The 21565-nt window shown below is 43.5% G+C and overlaps 2 protein-coding genes across 6 annotated transcripts in view; both read left to right on the forward strand.

Moving 5' to 3' along the window:
* The first annotated feature begins 3320 nt into the window (after positions 1 to 3320).
* On the forward strand, positions 3321 to 7685 carry FOPNL (FGFR1OP N-terminal like). 3 transcript variants are annotated; one of them, XM_030958185.1, is made up of 5 exons: positions 3321 to 3369; positions 3822 to 4019; positions 4628 to 4712; positions 5572 to 5714; positions 7251 to 7685. In XM_030958185.1, the coding sequence occupies exons 1-5, from the start codon at positions 3342 to 3344 to the stop codon at positions 7325 to 7327; spliced, it is 531 nt and encodes a 176-aa protein (XP_030814045.1). In that variant the 5' UTR covers positions 3321 to 3341; the 3' UTR covers positions 7328 to 7685. The 3 variants fall into 3 exon arrangements, with proteins under 3 accessions (XP_030814045.1, XP_030814046.1, XP_030814047.1); XM_030958186.1 differs by having other exon boundaries at positions 5575 to 5714; XM_030958187.1 differs by lacking the exons at positions 5572 to 5714; positions 7251 to 7685 and having other exon boundaries at positions 4628 to 4716.
* Positions 7686 to 13075: 5390 nt separating this feature from the next.
* Positions 13076 to 21565, forward strand: part of MYH11 (myosin heavy chain 11) — a 54216-nt gene continuing 45726 nt past the window's right edge. For all 3 annotated transcript variants that reach the window (XM_030958014.1, XM_030958015.1, XM_030958016.1), the window contains exons 1-2: positions 13076 to 13127; positions 18974 to 19332. In XM_030958014.1, coding sequence (XP_030813874.1) covers positions 18991 to 19332 — 342 coding nt within the window. In that variant the 5' untranslated portion in view covers positions 13076 to 13127; positions 18974 to 18990. The remainder of the gene's footprint in view (positions 13128 to 18973; positions 19333 to 21565) is intronic.

Consider the following 21565-nt stretch of genomic DNA (forward strand, 5'->3'; position numbering starts at 1 on the left):
CGCCTGGGCGGGCAGGGCCGGCCGGTCAGCACCGCGTGCGGCGCCGCGGGTGCGTCCGCAACGCCGGCCTGGGCGCGGCCCGCGAGGCCACCAACGCCTCCGCGTCAGGGCGGGCGACGGGCCCAGGAGCCTCGGCCGGAGCCCGACGCGTGCCTTTGTCCAACGCAGATATGCCCCGCGCCCCCGGCAGCGTAGCCGGGGCGGAATCGCTGCCCCCGGAGCACCGCGGGCGCGCCCGCCTGCCCGGGTCTGCTGCCCCAGGAGCTTCCAGGGCCCTGCGCCTCGCACCCGCACCGCACCTGCCCGCCGGGCTGGACCGGAGCCAGCGGTGGGCATGGTATCGCCCTCTCCGAGGCACTGCTCCGGCCCCTGGGGACAGGGTCCCCACGTGTACCCGGGGAGAGGCTCCGCAGTGCCCCGCTGGCATCCGGGCCCCGCAGGATCCTAGGGGAAGGCCCCAGGGAAAGCCTAAGCTCACCTTCAAATAGTTCACTTCTCAGCGTGAACCAGTTGTACTGGTTTCAATGCCCTTAACTAGTTCAAGTTGACTAGCACGAACAGAAGCAAAACAACTTCATCCACAACCAGGTTTGCATCAAAATACGCAGTAGTTGAGCTGACTGCACAGCCCTGTGGTTGCATTGGGTTGTGTCTCACGGTGTCTTCACATCCTATTTAAAATGCACCAGTTAAATCCGCAGTCAGCTCGCCTGACTACTGTACCAGAATAGACTAGCTAGAGTATGGTGGGACATATGTAGGAATGGCATCACATGCTGCAGGAAATAGCAGGGTGGTTACATAGTACTCTACAGTAACATCTGAAATCTTTAATCACACAAACCTCAATTTAAAATGCTCTTGTCCGGCCAGAGCAATCATGGTAACAAAGCTGTTAAAAAGAGACAGATCTCGTTTGTTTAATGTGTAACTTAAAAGCAGGCATTGCACACAAAAAAAAATATATCACAGACTGCTTCTTTATTCACCTGCACCTCCAGAGCTGCAGTTTCAGAGCTGCACTAGCAGTGGCCAGATTGTCCATCTGACTGCAATATTTCTGCTCTGTCCCCCTGGATCCCGCATTCTCAGGGTGTCAGGTCGAAAAGCAGCAGCAGCTGAGTCCAGCCTGCCCAGCTCCTGTCTGCGCTGATGAACGGAGCAGAATCATCACAGAAAGATCAAACCACACGCGTTGGGTGTCAGAAGTCCTACGAGTTTGTCAGTTTAACCCATACCTTAACTCATATCATGTTAAAATCTTTACAGTATTACAAGAGAACAGCTCAATGTTCAAGTATGATTCCCTTTGTTTTTATATGCAAAAGACAGTAAATAAGCATGAAGTGAGGAGTGTCTAGAAAGATACATTTTTTACCCACATGTTTACTGTAAGCTAAAAGACTAACAGAATTTAAGTTTCACATTCCAAATATTTCTCTTTCCACCCCAGACTGTCCCAATGTCACCAATCGTCATGCTCCATGTCAATGATGTTTCTCCTCAAAAAATTATTCTTGGATTTCCCCCTCAAACTAATTCTCTTCCAATTAATTCTATTCCCTCTTAAACCAAAACACAGTCAAAATACAGAGTAAATAATGTGAGAGGAAGCCAAGAGTTCAGAAGAAAAATGTAATAGATTCAAAATATTTTTTGTGGAGGAGAAAAACTAGAGCTGACACGAGGCCAAACTTGCAGAAATACAGAACCAAATCTCAGAGTACCAGAAAGTCACTGAACATGGATTTCATAAACCATTGTTGTAACAGCATCTTTTAAAATACAGATTAATACAAGAAGTAGAAACTGAAATCTTGTCTGAAAAGGAGATTCCCTTGTAAGCAGAAAAAAGAACTACACAAAATTCTACATGATTTTTTTTTTTTTTGTAGAATACAAATTGAAGCAGGACACGGAACTCACGGAACCGAAGCAGTGTGGAAAACTGCAACAACTTATCAACGAGAAATCAGGTGTGATGGAAAAGTGACTCACAAGGTAATGGAGAAGTTTGGAAGGATGCAGAGAAACATGTTTAGACTGAAAACGCCGTAACATTAAACATAACCCGCTGTTCATCCCTGGAGTCCCCCTGGGGATGCGGGCAGCGGGCTCAGGGTGGCCAGGGGGCAAGCACTGCTCTGACTCACTGTCAGCGACTGCTGGGCTAAGGAAACACATTGACTTCACCACCACTTCTGATTTTCCTACATTTTATTTATTGACCTCTACCGGAGTGGCTTTGGAAGACTGTCATATAAATATTTGCTTTGAGAGGAAATGTAAAAAACAAACAAAACAAAACAATCCTAACGAACTCCCCAACCCCCACACGTAAGCCTTGTCTTAGGCTTTACTGCCCAAGACAACTCACATTTTCCTTCAAGCCTCAGCAGACAATAGCAAATCCAGTTTGTTCACCCACACCGGCTGCATTTCCTTTGGGAAATACTTTATGCATTGACAGAATAAACACTCTTGACTCATCCCAGCAACACGGAGCACACACACAAGCCTCCCGACACGCCAGGGATCCTCAGGCTTGCAAAACACCCCGTATACAGTTACAGTTTGGTAAGTCCTTTTCATTAGAAGCTCAGCTTTGGCGAGTCCTTTTAATCAACAGTACATCTGTCAGGGACTCGGTGCAGAACTCCCCCGCTGCACACATGGAAGAAATTCTCGCTCATTTTCCATGCTTCCTTCCCCCATTTTTGCCAACCTCTGAAATTACAGAAGGAGAAAGCGTGGCACCCCTGACACTCCGCCCAGCTGACGGGGCTGGACAGCAGGAGACACCGAGCTGCAGCTCCACGGGCAGCACGGAGGCGCTGCTGATGCTGGTTACTCTATACCGGCGCGACCCGGCCCGCGGGCCGCTGGCAGCAGAGGGATCCCCCGGGGCTCCGCTCCCTGAGGGGCCGGGCGGGAGCTGCGCTGTCCCCTCAGGGAGCTCCCGGCCCCGCTCTGTCCCCTCGGGGAGCTCTTGCCCGGCCCTGCGCCGTTCCCTCAGGGCGCTCCCGCCGCCGGCCCCGCGCTGTCCCCTCGGGGAGCTCCCGGCCCCGCGCTGTCCCCTCGGGGAGCTCCCGGCCCCGCTCTGTTCCCTCACGGAGCTCCCGGCCCCGCGCTGTTCCCTCAAGGCGCTCCCGCCACCCGGCCCCGCTCTGTTCCCTCAGGGCGCTCCCGGCCCCTCGCTGCTCCCTCACGGAGCTCCCGCCACCCGGCCCCGCTCTGTTCCCCCAGGCATCTCTCGGCCCCGCGCCGCTCCCTCCCGGAGCTCCCGCCGCCCGGCTCCGCGCCTGCGCAGTGCGCACGGTGCCATCCGGGTCCCGGCGGCCATGGCGACGGTGGCGGAGCTCAAAGCAGGTCGGGGCCGCGGCTGCGGCCGCGGTCGGGGATGTCTCGGGTCACCGGGAGGGCAGGAGCGGGATCGGCTCTTCCGCGGCCACCCGGATGGGTCTCAGAGCTGCCGCGGGCGCTACTAGAGGCCCCCCGTCCCCTGGCGCTGCCCCCCGTCCCTTGGCGCTGCCCTCCGTCATGTATCGCGGGCTGTATACTTCAGTATTGGTGCAGTAACATCCTATTTCTTAAATTGCCAGAACGTATGCTTGCGACTAAAAAAAAAAAATTGTATGTGTGACTTTTCTGGAGGCTGAATTTTATCTGGGACGTGCCTGGCCTGGTGGGTCCTGGCACGTGCACAGGTGCCGATACCTTATCGCTGTGGCACTGGCACACGCCGGAACTCTGTATCGGGGCTAATTAATGCTGCTTGAAAGCGTTTGGCTTTAAATTAACGCGCCTTTTTATGGTGGTAGTTCTAAAGGACACACTGGAAAAAAGAGGAGCTCTTGCCCAAATCAAAGCGAGGATCAGAGCTGAAGTGTTCAATGCCCTGGATGACCAGAGCGAGCCGCGGCCCACGCTGTCCCGGGAGAACCTGCTGATCAATGAGCTCATTCGGGAATACCTGGAGTACAATAAGTATAAATACTCAGCATCTGTTCTGACGGCAGGTATTGGCCATCAATTTGTGTCATTGCTGCAATAGTAATCTGTGGTTGGTTGAATAATTAAATTGATATTATGGAATCAGTAAGTGTGACGAGCTGCATAATCTTGTCTTCCCTTGGGAATTAACGGGGTACAAACAACCTCTCCATAGCTCTACTTGCAGCATTAAGCCAAATCACTCCATTCGTTTTCAAGAAAACTTACTCTCTTCTCCTTTACCCTTGAGGTGAATTGTTTGACACAGTAGTTGATGCAAGGGCAAGAAAACTTGATAACAGCCTGCAAACTCAAATTTCTTGACATGCCTGAGAGTAGCAGTTTAGAGAAAGACTTGTTTGCCTGATGAATTTATCTTTATACTTTATCTTTATACTTAAAACTTCTTTAATATTTTTCTTAGATTCTTTAGGAGTGAAGACAAAAACTGTAATGTGCTATTGTAAATTATACCTGTGTGAATCACTAATGCTTGAGTTCCCTGAATTACAATACACTGTTACTTATTAATAGTCTAAAAGGGAGGTGTGGGCTCTCATGATCTTTTGAAGTCTTCCATCAATTCGTGACATTTTTCTTACTGGTCCTAAGATTCAGGGATTTTGTTTTCCAGAATCCGGCCAGCCTGAAGTGCCCTTGGATAGACAGTTTCTTGCCAAAGAGCTGAATATAGTTGAAGATGCAAGTGGAAAATCAGTGTAAGGAAGAATTTTGGAATGCACAGTATATTCTATATTCTGTATGCCAGTATATTTTTCTCTTTAGTGTATTTATAAAACACATATAGATGTTCTCACCAATTAAAATGTGGCTGATCCCACGCATGTTCTAAAGTGCTGGATTCAGCTTCAGGATGCCAAACATGGGGCCGAGTTCAGACATACCCCAATCTAGCACTGCATTCTGCCAACACTGTGGCATTCTCCGGAGAGTGCCCTTGTGCTCCAAAACACAACTCTCTTACCAGTACATTCTGCTTTCTACAGAAAGCAGATCTGCTCTTTGCATATCTGTGACTTGCTGTGTGGAGCAATAAAAAGATTACTGTGAGATCAGATATAAAATCCGAGTGCTGCAATAAAACTGCTTTAATGACCTGAGGCTGAGGCAGGTTCAGACATGTTCAGCATTCTCTGTGCTTGTGCTGTCTGAGCCTGTCAGTGCTTAGGAAGAGCCAGGTTTGAGATGTGCCATGGTGGACTGGCACACCAAAGTCTGATCTGTTGTGAGTGTGTGGATCCTTCTGATCCATGGCTGAGAATGTGGAACTGTGCTCCTGTGCTGAACACACTCCAGTTCTTCACCTGCCAGGGGAGCTGAAGTTCAGTGGGGAGTGTCTCCTAGTCTGAGCTTTTTAGGGCAGTGTTGGTGCTCAGGGGGAGCTTAGGTCTGTGCTTATTTATGTAATGATACTTGGATATGTTTTAAGTTATTAAAGACATATGTACATATTTTTGTAGTAAATATTAAGATCTAAGAAGCCCTGGGGGAAGCGTGTATTTTTAATGCTCAGTGTTTCATAGACTTTACAGACTACTCTTGAATTTCTCCTTTAAGCAGACCTCTCCTGTATGGAATTCTATCTCATTTCTTACATGGTGGTAAAGAAGAAAGTACCCAGAATATCCTTCCAAAAGTGTCCTTGCTGAATTATCCAAAGCAGAACCTTGGCAAACCACTTGCTGAGAGAAATCAAAAAGGTGTGTGCAGTGTTATTTTTGCAGAACTTTTATCTGTGACCAGATTTCCTAGACCATGGATATGTTTGTAATAGCATAACCATGCAGCTGGACATTGTGTACCTCCTTCTGTGTGCAAGGAGTGCTTTCATCTGACACCAAATGCCTTCTCCCTAAAAGTTCAGCTGGCCAAATTGTACTCCCTTATATTATTACAAACCTGAAAAGGGTCAGCTAGAGACAGTCTCACTATACTGGGAATTCAACACAATATTTTAACCTAATTTCTCAATAAAACTTATTAAATAGTGGGCATATCTCTGTTTCTTATCTGGTCTAACCTAATTTCTATAGAAAGTTCTTAACTCTTCAGCTGTCAGTTCTTTCCATGGGCATAAACCTTTCCTGAGAACATAATTCAGATCCTGTTTGCCACAAGAGCTTAAGCCCAAAGTTCATTGCTCTACAGTAAACACTGCTAAATCTTACTTGCCTTTTCTGGTCTGCTTTTGGACTGGTTACAATGAATACCACCTAAGCTAGAGAATGAAAAGGTTCATTGGCCCAGCTTTTTCCCTCAAAGAGACTGCTGGGCATATTGCTTCATTTTTTTACTGTGCAAATTTATTACTCTCCTGTTAATACTGTGAACTGTTTGGTTTGTATCCAGAAATTTCAAAAGTATGAAGCCTGAGATTTTACTGACATCTAAAAAGGGTGAGAAGTTCTAACAGTTTTTTAACAGTTAATTCATTGAGACAATGATGTTTTTCTTCTGCCAGAAGAGGGGGCTGAAGAAATAAAATTTCCATATCAAAACCACTATAAATTACCTCTTTGCTAGAAAACAATTATTCCTATCAGAAATTCTTCATTTTTAAAACAAACTGAGTGTATAGGAGAATTGTTTTTAAAGTAACTTTCTGCTGACTCTGCAGGGTCACCCTGCCCTGTTGACTCCAATATAACTTCACATGGAGTTTTAATTGGTTACTGTTAGTTACAGAACTCAGGATCAATCATAAGACACAACAGCACATTGCTTTTTTTAGAGCTAAACAAAAACATAAAAGTTTTAAGGCTTTGAACCTTTAAGTAAATACATTCTGAATTTACTTTCTGCATGTGCTTGTGGAGTATGTTAGTAGAGACCTAAAGGCAGTGGGTTTAAAATACTAATTATCCTACTCTTGTCATTAGGCTGCATATTCATAAACTCAACCTGCCAAGTCTCTTATTTAACATCTAACTCGCTTTTCACTTTAGAAATTATCTTGTTTATTTAGATACATGAGTATCCCAGCAGATGTGATCCTGAGAAAAGGTGTGAAATGTGGTGTTTCTTTACCTCATTCATACAGCTGAGTTGCACATTGTCTGAAATCTACTCTAAGTAATATAAAGCTTTTATCTCCTACAGCTGCATGGAAACATTTTTCTGTAAAATTTCCTAAATTCCCTATGATGATATTGTGCATCAAAGTTGGTAATAGTAGAAGATAACAGACCTTGGACCTCCAGATCATGAGAATATTTTTGTCTGTGTTTCATTTTCAGACAGAATTCCAGAACCAGGAAGGATGGCTGGCACGAGCATCGAAGAGCCTCTTATTTTACAAAGTATAAAGAGATGATATCTTTCATTTTCTAATTTCTCATTTCAAGGTCTGTCATATTTAATTTAGGACATTCTTCATTTCATACATTTCTCCAATAAATCCAGTGGGACCATTTTAGCTTGTAACATCTACTCATGAGACAGGATGACAAGGTCATACTTACTGTAAATTTAAAAATGTTAGCAAAGCTCTCTTTTCCCAGTGCTGATAGAAGGAAGACTGTATAGGCACTCACATTAGTGAATCCTGTGTCTAGAATTGCACCTGAATATACTGAGTTTATCCAATAATTTTTTATATAATAACTTATAATTCTTACATTTTTATCTTTGTGTGTTTTTCCTGTGTTTCTGAATAAAACTTCTCAATTTTATTCTGTGTGGTATTTTGAGAGTGTTCAAACTAAACATTTTAATAATTCTTTTTAAAAAGAAGCTGCAACTTTCAGATAAGTAAGGGAAAAGAAGTTCTAATAGAAAAATTGAAGTGATTTAGAGGATAGTTGTTTTTAATTCTCCAGAAATGGGGACTATATTTATCTTCATTCCAGCAAACAAACAAGGGTAAGTTTTTTCCATCTGGAGTTGCTATAAATTGTGCAGTGTAACACTGGGTGTATGGGAGGCAAAGGAACTTCTGGGGTTTTTTCCCAAACAGCATGAAACTCTAAGTCAGGCAAAGCTAAAAATAAATTTGATAGTAGATTACTGATTCCCAGAACTCTTTTTTAGCTGAGATATTTACATGTTTTGAAATGGTAATTTATTTTAAAAGCCAAACTTGCAGGGATACATAAAAAATAACATCTATTTTTTTCTCTTCTCATTTTAACAAAATGCATAAATTTTAAATATATCCAGTGGTACTGAAAGGAGTTTTGTATAAATAAATCTCTAGAGTCAGGTCCTTAAAAACCTTTATTGTTAGATAAATGGTACCGTGGAAGGGGGAAGAGAGGAGGAGAACCTGCAGTTTGTGAAGTTGCAAGGACCCTAAGTTGTGATTTTCACAATGTGAAATTTTGCCTTTATCTTGATTTGACCGAGTGAGCATTGGAGGGATACTTTTTATTTCTCCCAGCAGCCTGTACTCTAATGTGGGATTGCAGAGAGGCTGCAGTTCCATCTGAAGCCTCAGCAGTGAGCTCATCTTCTCCCTGTGACTGGCAGTGCTGGCAGCTCCTCCTTGGCTGATGTGTGAGTGTCTCAGGAGTGCTGCCGGGAGGGGAGGACGTGTGTTTGCAAATAAACCTCAGTCAAATCCATCTGTAAGTCCCCTGCAGCAGTGGCAGCTGACCACTGGATCAGGCAAGGCACTCTCTGTGTGCTCTGTGCTCACACCTCTGTCACCTTCAGCTGCTGGGCTGAAGAACCATCCCTGAATTTTTCATTTGATTTTCTGCAAGTTCAGTGCTAGACCTGTGTTTTTGCAGGAAGCAGTGGATCAAATTGTAATGTGTATTTGGATTCTGAATTGTCTTTTCGAGGGCAAAGAAAGGCTCTGAAAACACAAAAGCTCAATCCTTCTCTGCTATGCAAACGTTTCAGTGTAACCAAAACCACTGCTTCTGCTTTCTGTCTTTCCACCATAGATCATTCAGATGCTGCCCAGGTGCCATGGAGCTCCCTGGGAAATTACTTTTTGGTGGTAGAAATTAAAAAAAAAATTTGCCCAGGCTGAAGAAGAGAAAGGGATATTTGGTACCTGCCCTTTCCCAAGCACACAGCTCAGCAGGCTCCTCTCTCTCCACAGTCAGGAAAGCAGAGGCTGCTGCAAGGACATCCTTCACTGAGCTTTGAGGTAACGATGTATGTCTGAAATCAGAGACAAAATACATTTGAAACAAAGGGAATCTTTGGACTGTTCTCTCTGGGGATTCACCCATTGTACAGACACTGTGTTGGACAGTGGGTGAAACTTGGCCTGTTTGCTCTGGGTGTAACTTGAATTTCATCTAATTCTCCAATACCCTCACAGCCCACATCTGGGGGTTAGAAACAATCTCTTGTTTCAAAGTATAATCATTGTACAAGCAAACTAAAGGCAAATGAAAATGTATTTCCAGTGATGTTTATTTAGAACAAAGCTTTGAAATATGTCTACGAAAATATACGGGTCTAATAATATTATTAATCATCTAGCATTTATCTTGTCAGTACATGAAATATGAGAGTATCTTTCAAGATGCTGACATACAGCAAGTCCTCTACATGTCAGACTGCCTGCCTTGTCACCGGGTGAAGAGGAATTGCAAAATCTTTCCCACACGGATGCACTTAGCATTCCTTAAAATTTTAAGGTGAGATCAATATTTAGATCAAAATATTTCACAGTCCTAGAGTCACAGGTTCAGGTTTTAGAAGAAATTGCCACCTAGGTGAGCATACACAAAAATTATTAACTTCAGAAGTTGCATAATTACAGCCTGGAATGTCTTGTATTAACTGCCCGTATCTTTCTACTGACAACAGAAAATTAAAAAAAAATATATATGAGCATATAGAAGTTTAGGGTCTTTAAATAGCAAAATGCATTTGTGAGTTTTGTTGGAGATTGAACATTAACCAAGAGCATTATGGAGGGAATGCCATTAAAAGAGGCTGTTTGTTGTCTAAGCACATTATCACAAGTGAAGGTGACAAGGAGCCAGTGAAGTCTGGTGTGGATATCAGATCTGGAAAGCACTTTGGAAGAACTTAACCCACAAGTTTTAAAAATAAAAAATTCTTCAAGACCAAATTTTCGCTCTCCCCTCAAAGGAGAGCAAACTGTGTCTCTCGACTGCAGGGCAGCCGTGCTGTTTGAGAGGTTTTAGTTTCTGTCCTGCACAGAGGAGATTTTTGAAGCTTTATCAGCTCCCCCTGAGGAGTCAGTTACATTTTCCTTCCTGAGCACCCTCATGTCAGGCACCCGATCTCGGTGTCACTGGATCAGTTTTCCGGAGGACTGATTAGCCTTGGGTAATCACCTTTAGGAAAAGAAACCCCAAAAGGTTTGTTCACACTTGCAAACACACCCTTTCAGCAGCAGCTGATTCTGACCTGCTCTGTGCACTTCACACACTTCACCTGACACCTGCAGCAGCGAGAAGCACAAACATGAAGCAGTTGGTGAGTGCTTTCCCTCATCAGGCTGTTCTCAAGATTGATTGTCCTGGCTTGGACACAAACTGTCCCTCCAGCTTGACACAGGGGGTAATCCACCAGTACAATTATCTGTTCTAATTACATTTGTCACCTAATTATTGTTCTAATTACATTTTACCTAAAATGTAAAAACATTTTTTAAACAAAACAAAAATTGCTTACCTTTAACAATGCTTTATTTAACAAACTAACATCACCATCTGTGCTTTTCTTTTTTCCCCTCTCTTGTGTTCAGGGTACATCATGGTAAGGCAGCTAAAAGTTCACTTCTTTCCTTCTTAGGTCCTCTTTCTTTTCCCCAAGTACAATATTTACAGTGCAAATTCAGTAAGGAGGTATTTAAGGGTAGGCTGCTTAATACTTTATTGTTTTGGTTTTCTAGAAAAGTAATTAAATAAATAAACAAATCAAGGGGGTTTAAACAAAACTTATTTTCTTGTCACAAACTCATCATCCAATGGAAATCCACAGCTTTCATTTTGAGGCAACTTTGGTTTAAAGCAAACACCACAACTTTCAGGAACCCCCAGGCTGGCTGTCAGATTAGTATTCTCTTACATTAGCTTTTAAGTGAAGGGTGGAAGCCATGCTTACACTCATCAATTCCTACCCCACATGGCTTGAGAGTGCAACTCTTTCAGTCCCAGCAGTAAGCAGTAATAGTTTTTTGGACTTTCCAGCTCCGTTTAATGTCACATCATATATCACCCTCCAGTACTGCTGCTGTTAAACTCCCTCCTCGGGCAGCAAGCCTGCGTGTGCAGGGGTTTGCAGACCAGCCAGAATAATTTCCACTCCTTTTTAAGCTACTATTATAATGTGTCTGCTTTTGTGAAACAGCTGCATGTGTTTAAAAGGAACTTCTTAGAATAACTTTGATGAATGTTAAAATGATCATACTTTTCAGAGGATTCCCTTGCATTTCATTGTGTTTCTAATTAAAAGCAAAGTTTGCAATCAAGAAACTGCAGGGGGAAAAAAGTAAGATAGGGGGAACTACCCTGCCCTGTGAGGAAAATTCGGCTAACAAGGACAAGTTTCTTGGATTTATGTGGTGGTGATCATTTCCCTGGCTTTGCTCCAACAAAGTCACACATGCACAGGTCTGATATGGTGCTGCTGAGTCCTGGAAGGCTCTGCATGGCTCCGTGGCAGCCCCACACCTTTGCAAACACCAACCCATCCTCTGGCAGGACGGTCTGTGACCTCTGGGACTGTGTCACTGCCCTGGCAAATCTGGTCTTCTCCAGCTGAGGCCCAAACTTGACCCTGCATCTGATATTTCTGAAATGTTGCAGAGCAGAAACCCCAGGGCTCTTTCCCTCTCTCCTCTTTGTCCAAAGTTTTTCACCACTGGCCAGAACTAGAAGAAGGGGCTACAGGTCTATCACACCTGCAAGTTCCTGACCCAGTGACAGCAGAGGTTTTCAGCCCAGCCTCCCCTCATAGGTATTTTTTTAAGATGAGGAGACCAATATGAGCCCCACAGGAGGGTTTATTTTCCAGAGAAGACAGAGCTGTTGATGTTAAGAGAAATAATTTCACTCACGCCTGTGCTCTGATCCTTTGGGTATACACCATATTTAGTCTGTTGCTGAGAGGGGGTTGTTTCGGTATTTTGTATTTGGCACGTCGATGGGAATTCCTAGAGGATCCTAGCTTTCCCTTTTTGGGATATCTCCATCCACAGGTCCTACTGCACAAGGCTGTTGGCTACTAGGGGAGGAAGGAGGGGGGACAGCTGGAACTGAAGGTTTGGGGGGTGTGAGGAAGGTTTGATGAGGACCAGAGCAGTCCCTAACCCCGGCAGGTCTGGCTCCCAGCAGCCTGTCCTGCTCTTGCTGCCAGCACACGGTGCTGCTCCCTGTTCTGTGTGTGCCCCCCCAGCTCTTCACCACTTCTCTTCTGCATTTACGGGCACAGGGAGGTATTGCTAGGTATTTCTTGTATATGAACAAGTATTTGCAGTCCTTTCTCAGGAACTGAGCTGCACACTGGAAAGAAACTTTGGCAAATCCGCTGGGAAGGTGGCAAACAACCCTCTCGTTTCCCAGGGGCAAAAGAGGCTTAAACCAGCCCCAGGCTCCAAATGTCACATAAACACAGGGAGACCCAGAGCCACAGTCCTGCTGTATTAGGAACAACCCTCTTTGCCCAAGCAACTCCTGAACTCAGAGACTTAGCTCCAACAAAATGCACTGACAGTGGGTAGGAAACATCCTGTGCCACACGGGCCATGACCTGTCCTTTGCCCTTCTGGGCACAGGGCTATGGGGGGCACAGAGGCTGCCAAGGCAGGAAGGAGTTAAAGGTCCATCTGCTTTGTCAAACAGCTGGGAAAAAGGGTGAAACCCTGAACTTGTGATTTAGGGGCACCCCTTTCATACATCTTTTTGAAAGCCAGAACCAGCTTGCTTCCCTAAAAAGTGGCTCAGGGCAGGGGCCACAGCCCAGGGTTAGGCCCTGCTGGGAGCGAGCTCCTTGGCTCAGGCTATGCTTTTTAAGCCAGGTACCAAAAGGATTTTCCAGCAGGACGTGGTTTCCAGGGCCCCTCCCCACTGACAAGATTCTCCTCCTCTATATAGGGAGGCTGCAAAGGCAGCAGGGACTGGGCTGTCCCGGCTGGTGGCTGTATCTCCAACTCACTCTGCTCCCCCCATTGGACACCTGTGAGTACCAGGGGGGCCAGGTCCCTGCTGGGGACAGGGCTGGGGGCTCACACGCTTTGGGAGGGGGACTCTGCCAAGTTAACTCTTACTCTGCTCTGCAAACACATCCAGAGCATTAACCTGGGGATGGGAACAGACCTCTCAGATGTGCTCGGGCGATTCGTCCTGGTTTGTGTCGCTGCTTGGGTTCTGCTTAAAATGCATAGGGACTGTGCATGCTGAAAGTGGGCACAGGTGCTCTAGCCTGTTCTGGTCACTGCTAGCACTGCATTGCTGGGTCGAGCCTGAAAGACACCAGAAAGGCTGCAGAGAAGGAGTCCACAAGGTGCAGGGCAGTGCAGGTGGTCCCAGTAGCTGCTGCAGGTAACCATCACTTGGGCATTTGGGAATGAAAAACTGAGCTGCTGAGGTTCCTAACCTCTCAGTCCTAATAAAGGACTGCTGAAAGAAAGTGCAACCAAATAAAATAATCAGTTCATCAGTAACTTGTTCTTTAAAGAGGAAAAATGCTTAAAAATTAGAATGACTTTTACATAAATGCCTCAGCATTACATATGTATGTTTTTAAGATGCTGGGAACAAATCTGAAGCAAAACTAATCTGACAATTTACTGAACTACATTAATTTCAAAGGTGATATGCCTTTTTAAAAATGGAAAATAAAGCAACAAACTTTTAAGAAAATCCCATTAATAAATTAAAACGACAGTAGATGGCAGTGCAGAAAGCAGCTTCAGCACCATCCCACAGGTTCACGGGCTTCTCTCACCTATATGTGTGTGTGTCTGTGTCTGTGTGCATGCACACCTATAAAAATGCTGATATTGATGTGAAAGGCATATATGTTTGCATAATTAAAAAGCCTCATGAGATATTTTCAATATAAGAGACATCAGAAGGCTTGTCATTATCTAAGACATCCATATTTGTAAAACCTTTTCTAAACTACACTTGTTGAAAGACAAGCCCACCTTGTCCTTCACTCCCAGCTTTGCCCTGGCAGGCAGTTTGCAGCAGGATTGTGTGCATGGACTGACTGGCTGAACTCCCCAAGTCCCCCCTTCCCTCAAGCCTCTCAGGCAGGGCTGAGCTGATGAAACCCCTGAGAGCAAAGCTCTGATTGAATTGTCACTTCAGTTTAGTGCCCAATTCTGCCCTGGCCGTGTTCACTTGGATGCAAACAATGAATTTTATTATCTCATTTGCAATTGACACACTAGTCCCTAAAAGGTATTTGTTTTGAATTTGTTATCATTACATTTTTGTGGAACGGGGAGTATTGAGCAGAACATCTCCATAAAAGGCAGTGTGGGGATGTATGCAGAGATCCCAATGCTTTGGAAATCACAGAGACTTATTAGTTGTAAATCTGATGGCTTTTAAGTATGTTAATTTCAGGAGAAGCCAAGAGCTAGAGACAGCTTTCCAATGTGTGCAAAACCCAGTTAAATTATGGATTATTTGTGAATTACAATCAATATACAGAATTTTATTTAAGTTAATAGAATGACATTACAAGAATTTGAAATAGCTGGTATTTTCCAGATAAAGGGAATCTAGCCCTTTTTTTTCCTTTCTTTTCTGATTTTTTACAGTTTATAACACTGGCAATACCTAGGGCAAATTTCTTTTGAAAATTAGAAAATTAATCAAGTGTTTAGTCAGAGTCATGTAGTAAATCACATTAAAAAGGTGAGATGACTTCATTATAAAATGAGGCACTTACAGAGAATTTGATTGAAGTATATGGAGAATGCATTACCAAAAAAAGGTGAAAGGCCAGGAGGGATTGATAGCAGTGCTCATGATAAAGCTGTCAGTGCTGGAGAATTCCAGTTCCTAAATGAAGGTCACAAGGTTAGGATTCACCCCTAGATTATCTTTTGATTATCTTTTTTTCCAAGCAGTGCTCAGTTGGATGATTCATTTAAGTACTGGAAAAGTAAAAGATAAGAAAACTGGAAAGATCATAGTCAAGAATTACTGTAGCCCAAGAAATACAGTTTGAGTCAAGAGCAGATTACTGCTTACACTTTTCCATCAGAAACTACTCCTGAGAGCAGGATTTGGTTTCTGAAAATAATTGGTTCTATGTTCCTCTCTTGCAATAATTATTCACTTTACAGATGTGATAAGGCTTTATATTGACAGGCACACCCTGAAGAGGAAGAGAGAAGTGTCTTTTATCTTTTCCTTAGGGGAAAAGCAGTCCCTCCAAGCTCTGACTCAGGAGGCAATTCTGCTTGGCCAATAACCTTTTAATTAAAGTGAACTTCCTGGGAATATTTATATTTCGTTCTTGAAATAATATACTCAGGATAAATTAGTTATAGAGACAGCGTTCAGCTTCTGTCATTAACATGGAAAGAGAAAGGACAGTGAAGGTCAGGCAGACATCTCCATAGTGGGACAGCAGACAGAGGAATAGCTGTGGAAGTATCCACGTATGTTTGTATGTTAGACAAGTACAACAAATGGATCAGTTTAGGTCTAATTTAGCACAATTCTAAGGCAAGAAACTTCACATCAATAGTATTTTTGTGATTGCTTTTCCTCCTCCCACCCTCAGGATAACTCACCTGTGGGTATAAAGTGCGTACTTTTGTACATGATTTGGGTTAAATGGATGAGAACCTCCTACCACCTCTTGTACGTGGACTGGGGTCTCCATTTCTCTCAGCCAGTCCTATGGGTGAAACCCAGGAACTGGCTAAAGGGTCAATTGTGCCTTCCCAGGGAATGTTCTCTGCAGGCTCCTCGCCTTGGCCCATACTCCCAGTATCAGTCAGTGCAGTCTTGATCAGAGATGGATCAGAAGATATAGTGCCAATTATTAATCAGAAAGCTTCAGCATCTCATTAGCAGCTCATTAGTCCTCACTAGGACAAATTTAGTTGAATTTGTGGAGCTTATATTCTACCCTTTTCATTCAGATGGAAGACCTTCCTTTATAATGAAAATGAATAGTGCACATTAATAAATAAATTCAATTATTAATAGCCATTAATCCACACTTCATAACTGCATTTCCTTTTTTACTGCAGTGATAGTCAGAAGCTGCTAAAACTTTATCCTTAAATTCCAGAGGTTCAGTCATGAAAAGTTCTTTTCATATAAATCATGTTTTCTCCTCATTGTGTTTCAGAGTAGTTCTGGGATCCAGTTCAGACTGTCTATTCACTAGTTCTTGTAGGAGATCTATTCTTACCATATTCAAACTAGTCCTGGTGTTTGGATCTAGGAAACAAGAACCCATATTTCCAAGTTCTGCAGTTCTTTCCACTTTATATACCTTCCAAATGGATCTTGCTTTGAAAAAGATTGAATTTAAAACTTTCTGCACCTGCACAGGAAGAAGTAGGAGAACATAGTCAAATACAGACAGACCAGCTCTGAGTTTCATGCTAGAATCTGTGGAAGATGCTTTTGACTTAGCCTGTAACAAAGAAAGAAACTTTTCCTTGGTCCTTGGGCAACAGAACAGACAAACCTCTGGGATGTCCCACTGTGACATGCTTTGTAACAGACCAAGAGTTTTAGCTAGGTTGGGTTTTTGAGGTGGATGGTCAGGATGATTTGGCAGCTTGATTTCCATCATCATTTTCTGTGAGCAGACTCAGAATAGCAGGATTTCACCCCATGAAGCTCAGCTCTGCAGTTCAGTCTTACTTTTGGTGTTTCTGAGAGCAGTACCTAATTCCTATTGATATAAAAGTGCTGTCACCTGGCAATTAGTCACAGGCAGCACTATGCAACCTTTCTGCTGCTCCAGCATGGCCATGGAGCTCTCTTCTGGCCATAGGATGGGCTGAAATCCCTGTCTCCACTGCTGCAGCAGTTCCTGCCGCGCTGCTGGGGCAGTGGGGTGGAGAACATGCCTTGCCTGCTGCCACAGCAGTGGGAGAGGCCAGGGCGGCCCCTGCTGCTCCCTGAGCCCTGTGAGCTGCAGCTCTGGGATGGGGCAGAGCTTCCATGGCTCCCCTGTGAGCAGCTTTCCCCTGCAGCCGCCAGCTGGAGAGCTCAGCAGGAGAGAATACCATCTCCATTATTGGAACTGTGCAGCTCTACCAGCCCTCTTGGCAGCCAGGGAGCATTTTCTGCCTTAATCCATACAGAGGTCAAATAGTTTCCTCTTGCTCTCTTCCAAGAATCTCCTGGGAGCGAGCAGAGGGACACATCCTACAGATGCTCCCTCGCAGAGCCTCGACAGCGGGGAGCGCTGCTCAGGGGCCAGTGGCACTGCACAGGCTCTCCCTCACACATTGATTGCACCTTCATGGATTATCTGGGCAAATTTTCCTCTTTGGGATTTCCAGGCAAGGCTCTAGAACAAGCACATTTAGCATTTTGCCTTTTTGTTTTTTGGTTTTCTGTTGTTGTTTTTTTTTTTTTTTTAAGACAAGACAATTGTCACAGGAGTTTAAAAGACCGGGGGCATCTAATTTCCACTGGATTTCAGTGGGATTTCACCTAACCTTCTTAGGCACCTCTAAAAATCCTAGTTTTGTTTTTAAGCTTTATATCACCTTCCACATGATCCATGTTTCCTTCTCAGACCCCTCATACAGTGTGGCCTTGCAAAAAACCCTTAATCTGTGGGAAGGCTTCAGGGACAAATATTTGGAAAGCAAGCTCTGGTACTCCCAGAGCACAGTGTGTCCATTTGGCTACATACCACAGAGCTTGGTCGTTTCAAATGTTGTCCTGCTTATGGGTTGACTGCTGACATCTTTAGCAGTCAGTTCTCCAAGCTCCCTCCAGATTCATGGTTTTTTGAAGGCTGTAAATATTAAACTCATTCTCAATAAGGAAATGAAACAGCCTCTGTCTCCTAGAGATGTTTTTCTTGGGCACACACTATTTGTAGCTCCTCCCCAGCTCTCCTCTCTGCTCCACTGCACAGCAGGTTTCCCAACCAGCACACTCTTTTTGCCCTGGAGCAAACCACAAATCCTCTGTGTACTCCATCCTGCATTTAGACCTGTGCTCCCATGGGATAGAGCAGAGCAATTACAAAGCTCCAGCACTATCAGCACTGATCTTGCAGCCACATTCAAACTTCAGTGGCAGAGCAGGAGAGCAGCTCCCTGCTGTCTCAGCACCCTGCAAAGCAGCCTAAACTCTCCCCTGGCTCTCACCTATGGGGCAGATACACCCAGCTGCTTTATCCATGTGCAACTGCATGGCACAGCTGCATCATCCTTCCAGTCAGAGTTCAGAGTATCTTTTAGCTGAGGCAATTCCAGGCTTGTTTCATTTCTTCTCTCTCTCATGTGATAGACATTTACCCTTCAGAAATGATCAGCTCCTACTGTCTGACCCATGGGGAGGGGCTAACTCTAAATTCTCCTTCACCAGCAGTATTGACAAGAACATAATTTTTCGGCTTTTTCTGTTGACCTTGTCTTAATCTCACTCTTCTCCAAATTAAACATTATTAAGTGATTGGAAATAGTCCTTTGCAGGAAAGGTTCATTTCTGTCCTTGCTGGAACACAGCCTGGGAACCATCCTTCTAATGTTTATTTCATTATTGCACTGATATTTCAGTATGTACCCAACAGCATTTGGGTGATTGGAAATTTTGTATTTGTCTGAATTCAATTACCTTTGTGACGGGCAAGAGCTGAGGCTGCAGGAAGGTGTTCAGCTGGTGGCCCTGGTGCAGTTCTGACTGTCTCATTGCACAGGCACTAAGTATCCATGTGGAAATGTGAGATATGACACAGGACCTGTAGTGCTTTGGACCTGCTGCATGGCAGATTTGACAAATGTGTTTTGTCTGGAACACCTCCTCATTTGCCTTCCTTTATCCCTTTAAAGCAGAATATTTTGCTTCCTCAACAGGTGTCTGCTGAGTCAAAATGGCTCAAAAACCTCTCAGCGATGATGAGAAATTCCTCTTTGTGGACAAGAACTTCATCAACAACCCACTTGCCCAGGCTGACTGGTCAGCAAAGAAACTGGTTTGGATTCCATCAGAGAAACATGGATTTGAAGCAGCAAGTATCAAGGAAGAGAAAGGGGATGAGGTGGTGGTTGAACTGGCAGAAAATGGAAAGAAAGTGACACTGAGCAAGGATGACATCCAGAAGATGAACCCTCCAAAGTTCTCCAAAGTGGAGGACATGGCAGAGCTGACTTGCCTCAATGAAGCTTCAGTGCTGCACAACCTAAGGGAGAGATACTTCTCAGGTCTAATTTATGTGAGTAGACCCAAACCCACACAGAGCATTTCCCATTGCATGTGACCACATCCCATGGACAGTGAGGTGGATCCCAGCCATGCAAGTACTAACCCCCAGCAATGGCATCCTAACCCAAAAATGTTCTAAATTCACTTTATTCCCCATGATTCTCCTGCTTCTTTGATAATTGCTGCTTAACTTAACTAAATTAAAACACATGAAGCTTTCTTCCACAAAATGTACGGATTCCAAAAGAATACTGTTGGCTTGGAAAGTACTCTCTGATAGGGGAACAAAATCTGAGTCCTGCTGTTGTGGAAAAAAAATTGATAGGGACTTTAAAATTAATTCAATGTAAACCTAAACAATTTTCCAGTAACTTGCAAAAAGAGCATACAGAAAAGGCAAATCATGCCAGTTTTTCTCAGGCAAAACTCCCACTGAAAGGCAGCTGAAGAGTTCTGCTTTGGTGGTGCTGGAGTTAAACATTATGTGTGGATAAAGGGACAAACCCAGTGGAATTCAGGCAAGAGTACTTGCATGTACCAGTGTGTCCCTGAAGCAAAGTCAGGCATCCACTAAACCTTATTGTCCCTCATGTTAATCAAGTTACAGATCAGACAAGCCTGGACAAATTATAATTTCTCTATGTTCATGTGAGTTATGGCAGGATTATTCTTTCAGTCTTCACAAGTACATTAACACAAGAACATTTTGATATTGATAACCCTGTAATCTATCCACATCAACAGTTAGCAAACAGCACAGCAAGAAAGCCCAAAACTTTTCCAAGGAATTTAGCTGTTGTCTTTGATTTTACATGAAGGATCCCTCTGCTGTGCTGCAGAAGTTTTCTACAGTTACAATCTATGAGAATTTTACTTGCATGACAGACCACTGATGAGTGAGAGGAAGTACAGAGCTTAAGCAGAAACAGTAGTCAAGGTCTTATTACTAATATTCACAGAATTCACAGAATTACTAGGTTGGAAGACCTTAAAGATTACTAATATGAGGAATGCTAAATTGAAAAGTAGGAAATTAAGCAAAAAGTAAGATAGTTATATGCACTACAATAAAGAAACTGCTTATTTGTTATGTGTAACTTCAAAGAGCTAAGCTCAAGATCTTTCCTTCAGGAATGTAGTAAAATGCACATTATCAAGTTCCTGAAAGAAGCTAGAGTTCTCATCTTTTCATTATTTGAATTTATTGGATTTTAGGTTTGCAGGTGAACATGTGAACCCATGTGCTATTATATCAGAACACGCAGCCTTAATGATTAAAATAGACTTTTTCTGAAAGCGTTCTGCATTGTTGCAAGAATTAAAATTAGTAGAAGGTTAGTGGGATAAAATGGGGGATTGGGTATTTGTTGTTGTTCTCAGCAACACTCTGCATATCTGTTCCAGGGTTTCCGTTATGTTTACTTTATGGAATTTTCATTTTTTACAGAAAGAGAAAATTAATTTCCAATAATGGATAATGCAATTAGAAATCAAAGAGTTCTTCATGGACGTAAAAATGGAACTGTACCTGAAATTAAGTTTTCTTTCTCAAGAGACTAAATTTTAAGATGGTAAAAATTTCAAAGACATTAATTTGACTTGTAGTGCAAGAAGTTATTTGTATTTTCAGTATGCAAAACCTGCTTGAAACTGCCCAGCTTTACACAGTGCTGCCATACCTTTTTAAAAACAGAGGGGGCCTCTAAAGAGAATCTGAGTCTCACCCCTATTTTTCTCTCCAGAGCATCACTAATGCAAATGGGGATTCCCAAATCTGCTAAAAAAAAATCCATCCAGAAAAAGAAATCATCTCCCCCTTGCATGTACATTAAATAATATTAAATAAAAAGATTCAGTGCAGAAATTCAGAGGGTGAAGAAAAACACCCTGGCCTTTTCCTTCATCACAGATAATTAAGATAGAAGGGCAAGAAGGAACATGAGCCACTAACTCATGTTTCACATTGCTCAGAACAAAAAGAATCTGCTTTATCCACATACAAATTACACCAAAAATTATTATATAGGCATGAAAAACACGGCAACGCAACTTCAGTGGATTTGAGAGTAGAATAAAATTCCTTGTATTTCTAGGCACTACTTGTTCAGTCTTCACTTAATAGTGAAAAATGCTGTCTTTGGTACATAAAGCTAAATATGCATGTAGGAAATAAGTTGGGCTCTTCTGCCCAAACCTAGATATTCACAATGCAGATGTGTATTTGCGCCAGTCTCTTGTAAATA

Source organism: Camarhynchus parvulus, chromosome 14 (genome assembly GCF_901933205.1).
Source record: "Camarhynchus parvulus chromosome 14, STF_HiC, whole genome shotgun sequence".
NCBI lineage: Eukaryota > Metazoa > Chordata > Aves > Passeriformes > Thraupidae > Camarhynchus > Camarhynchus parvulus.

What these genes read in the sequence shown, in the direction of transcription:
- FOPNL (XM_030958185.1), top strand. Translation starts at nt 3,342, where the DNA reads ATGGCGACGGTGGCGGAGCTCAAAGCAG. An exon ending in AGCATCTGTTCTGACGGCAG is followed by an intron (nt 4,020 to 4,627) that starts GTATTGGCCATC and finishes TTTGTTTTCCAG; the next exon opens with AATCCGGCCAGCCTGAAGTG. An exon ending in GATGCAAGTGGAAAATCAGT is followed by an intron (nt 4,713 to 5,571) that starts GTAAGGAAGAAT and finishes TTCTCCTTTAAG; the next exon opens with CAGACCTCTCCTGTATGGAA.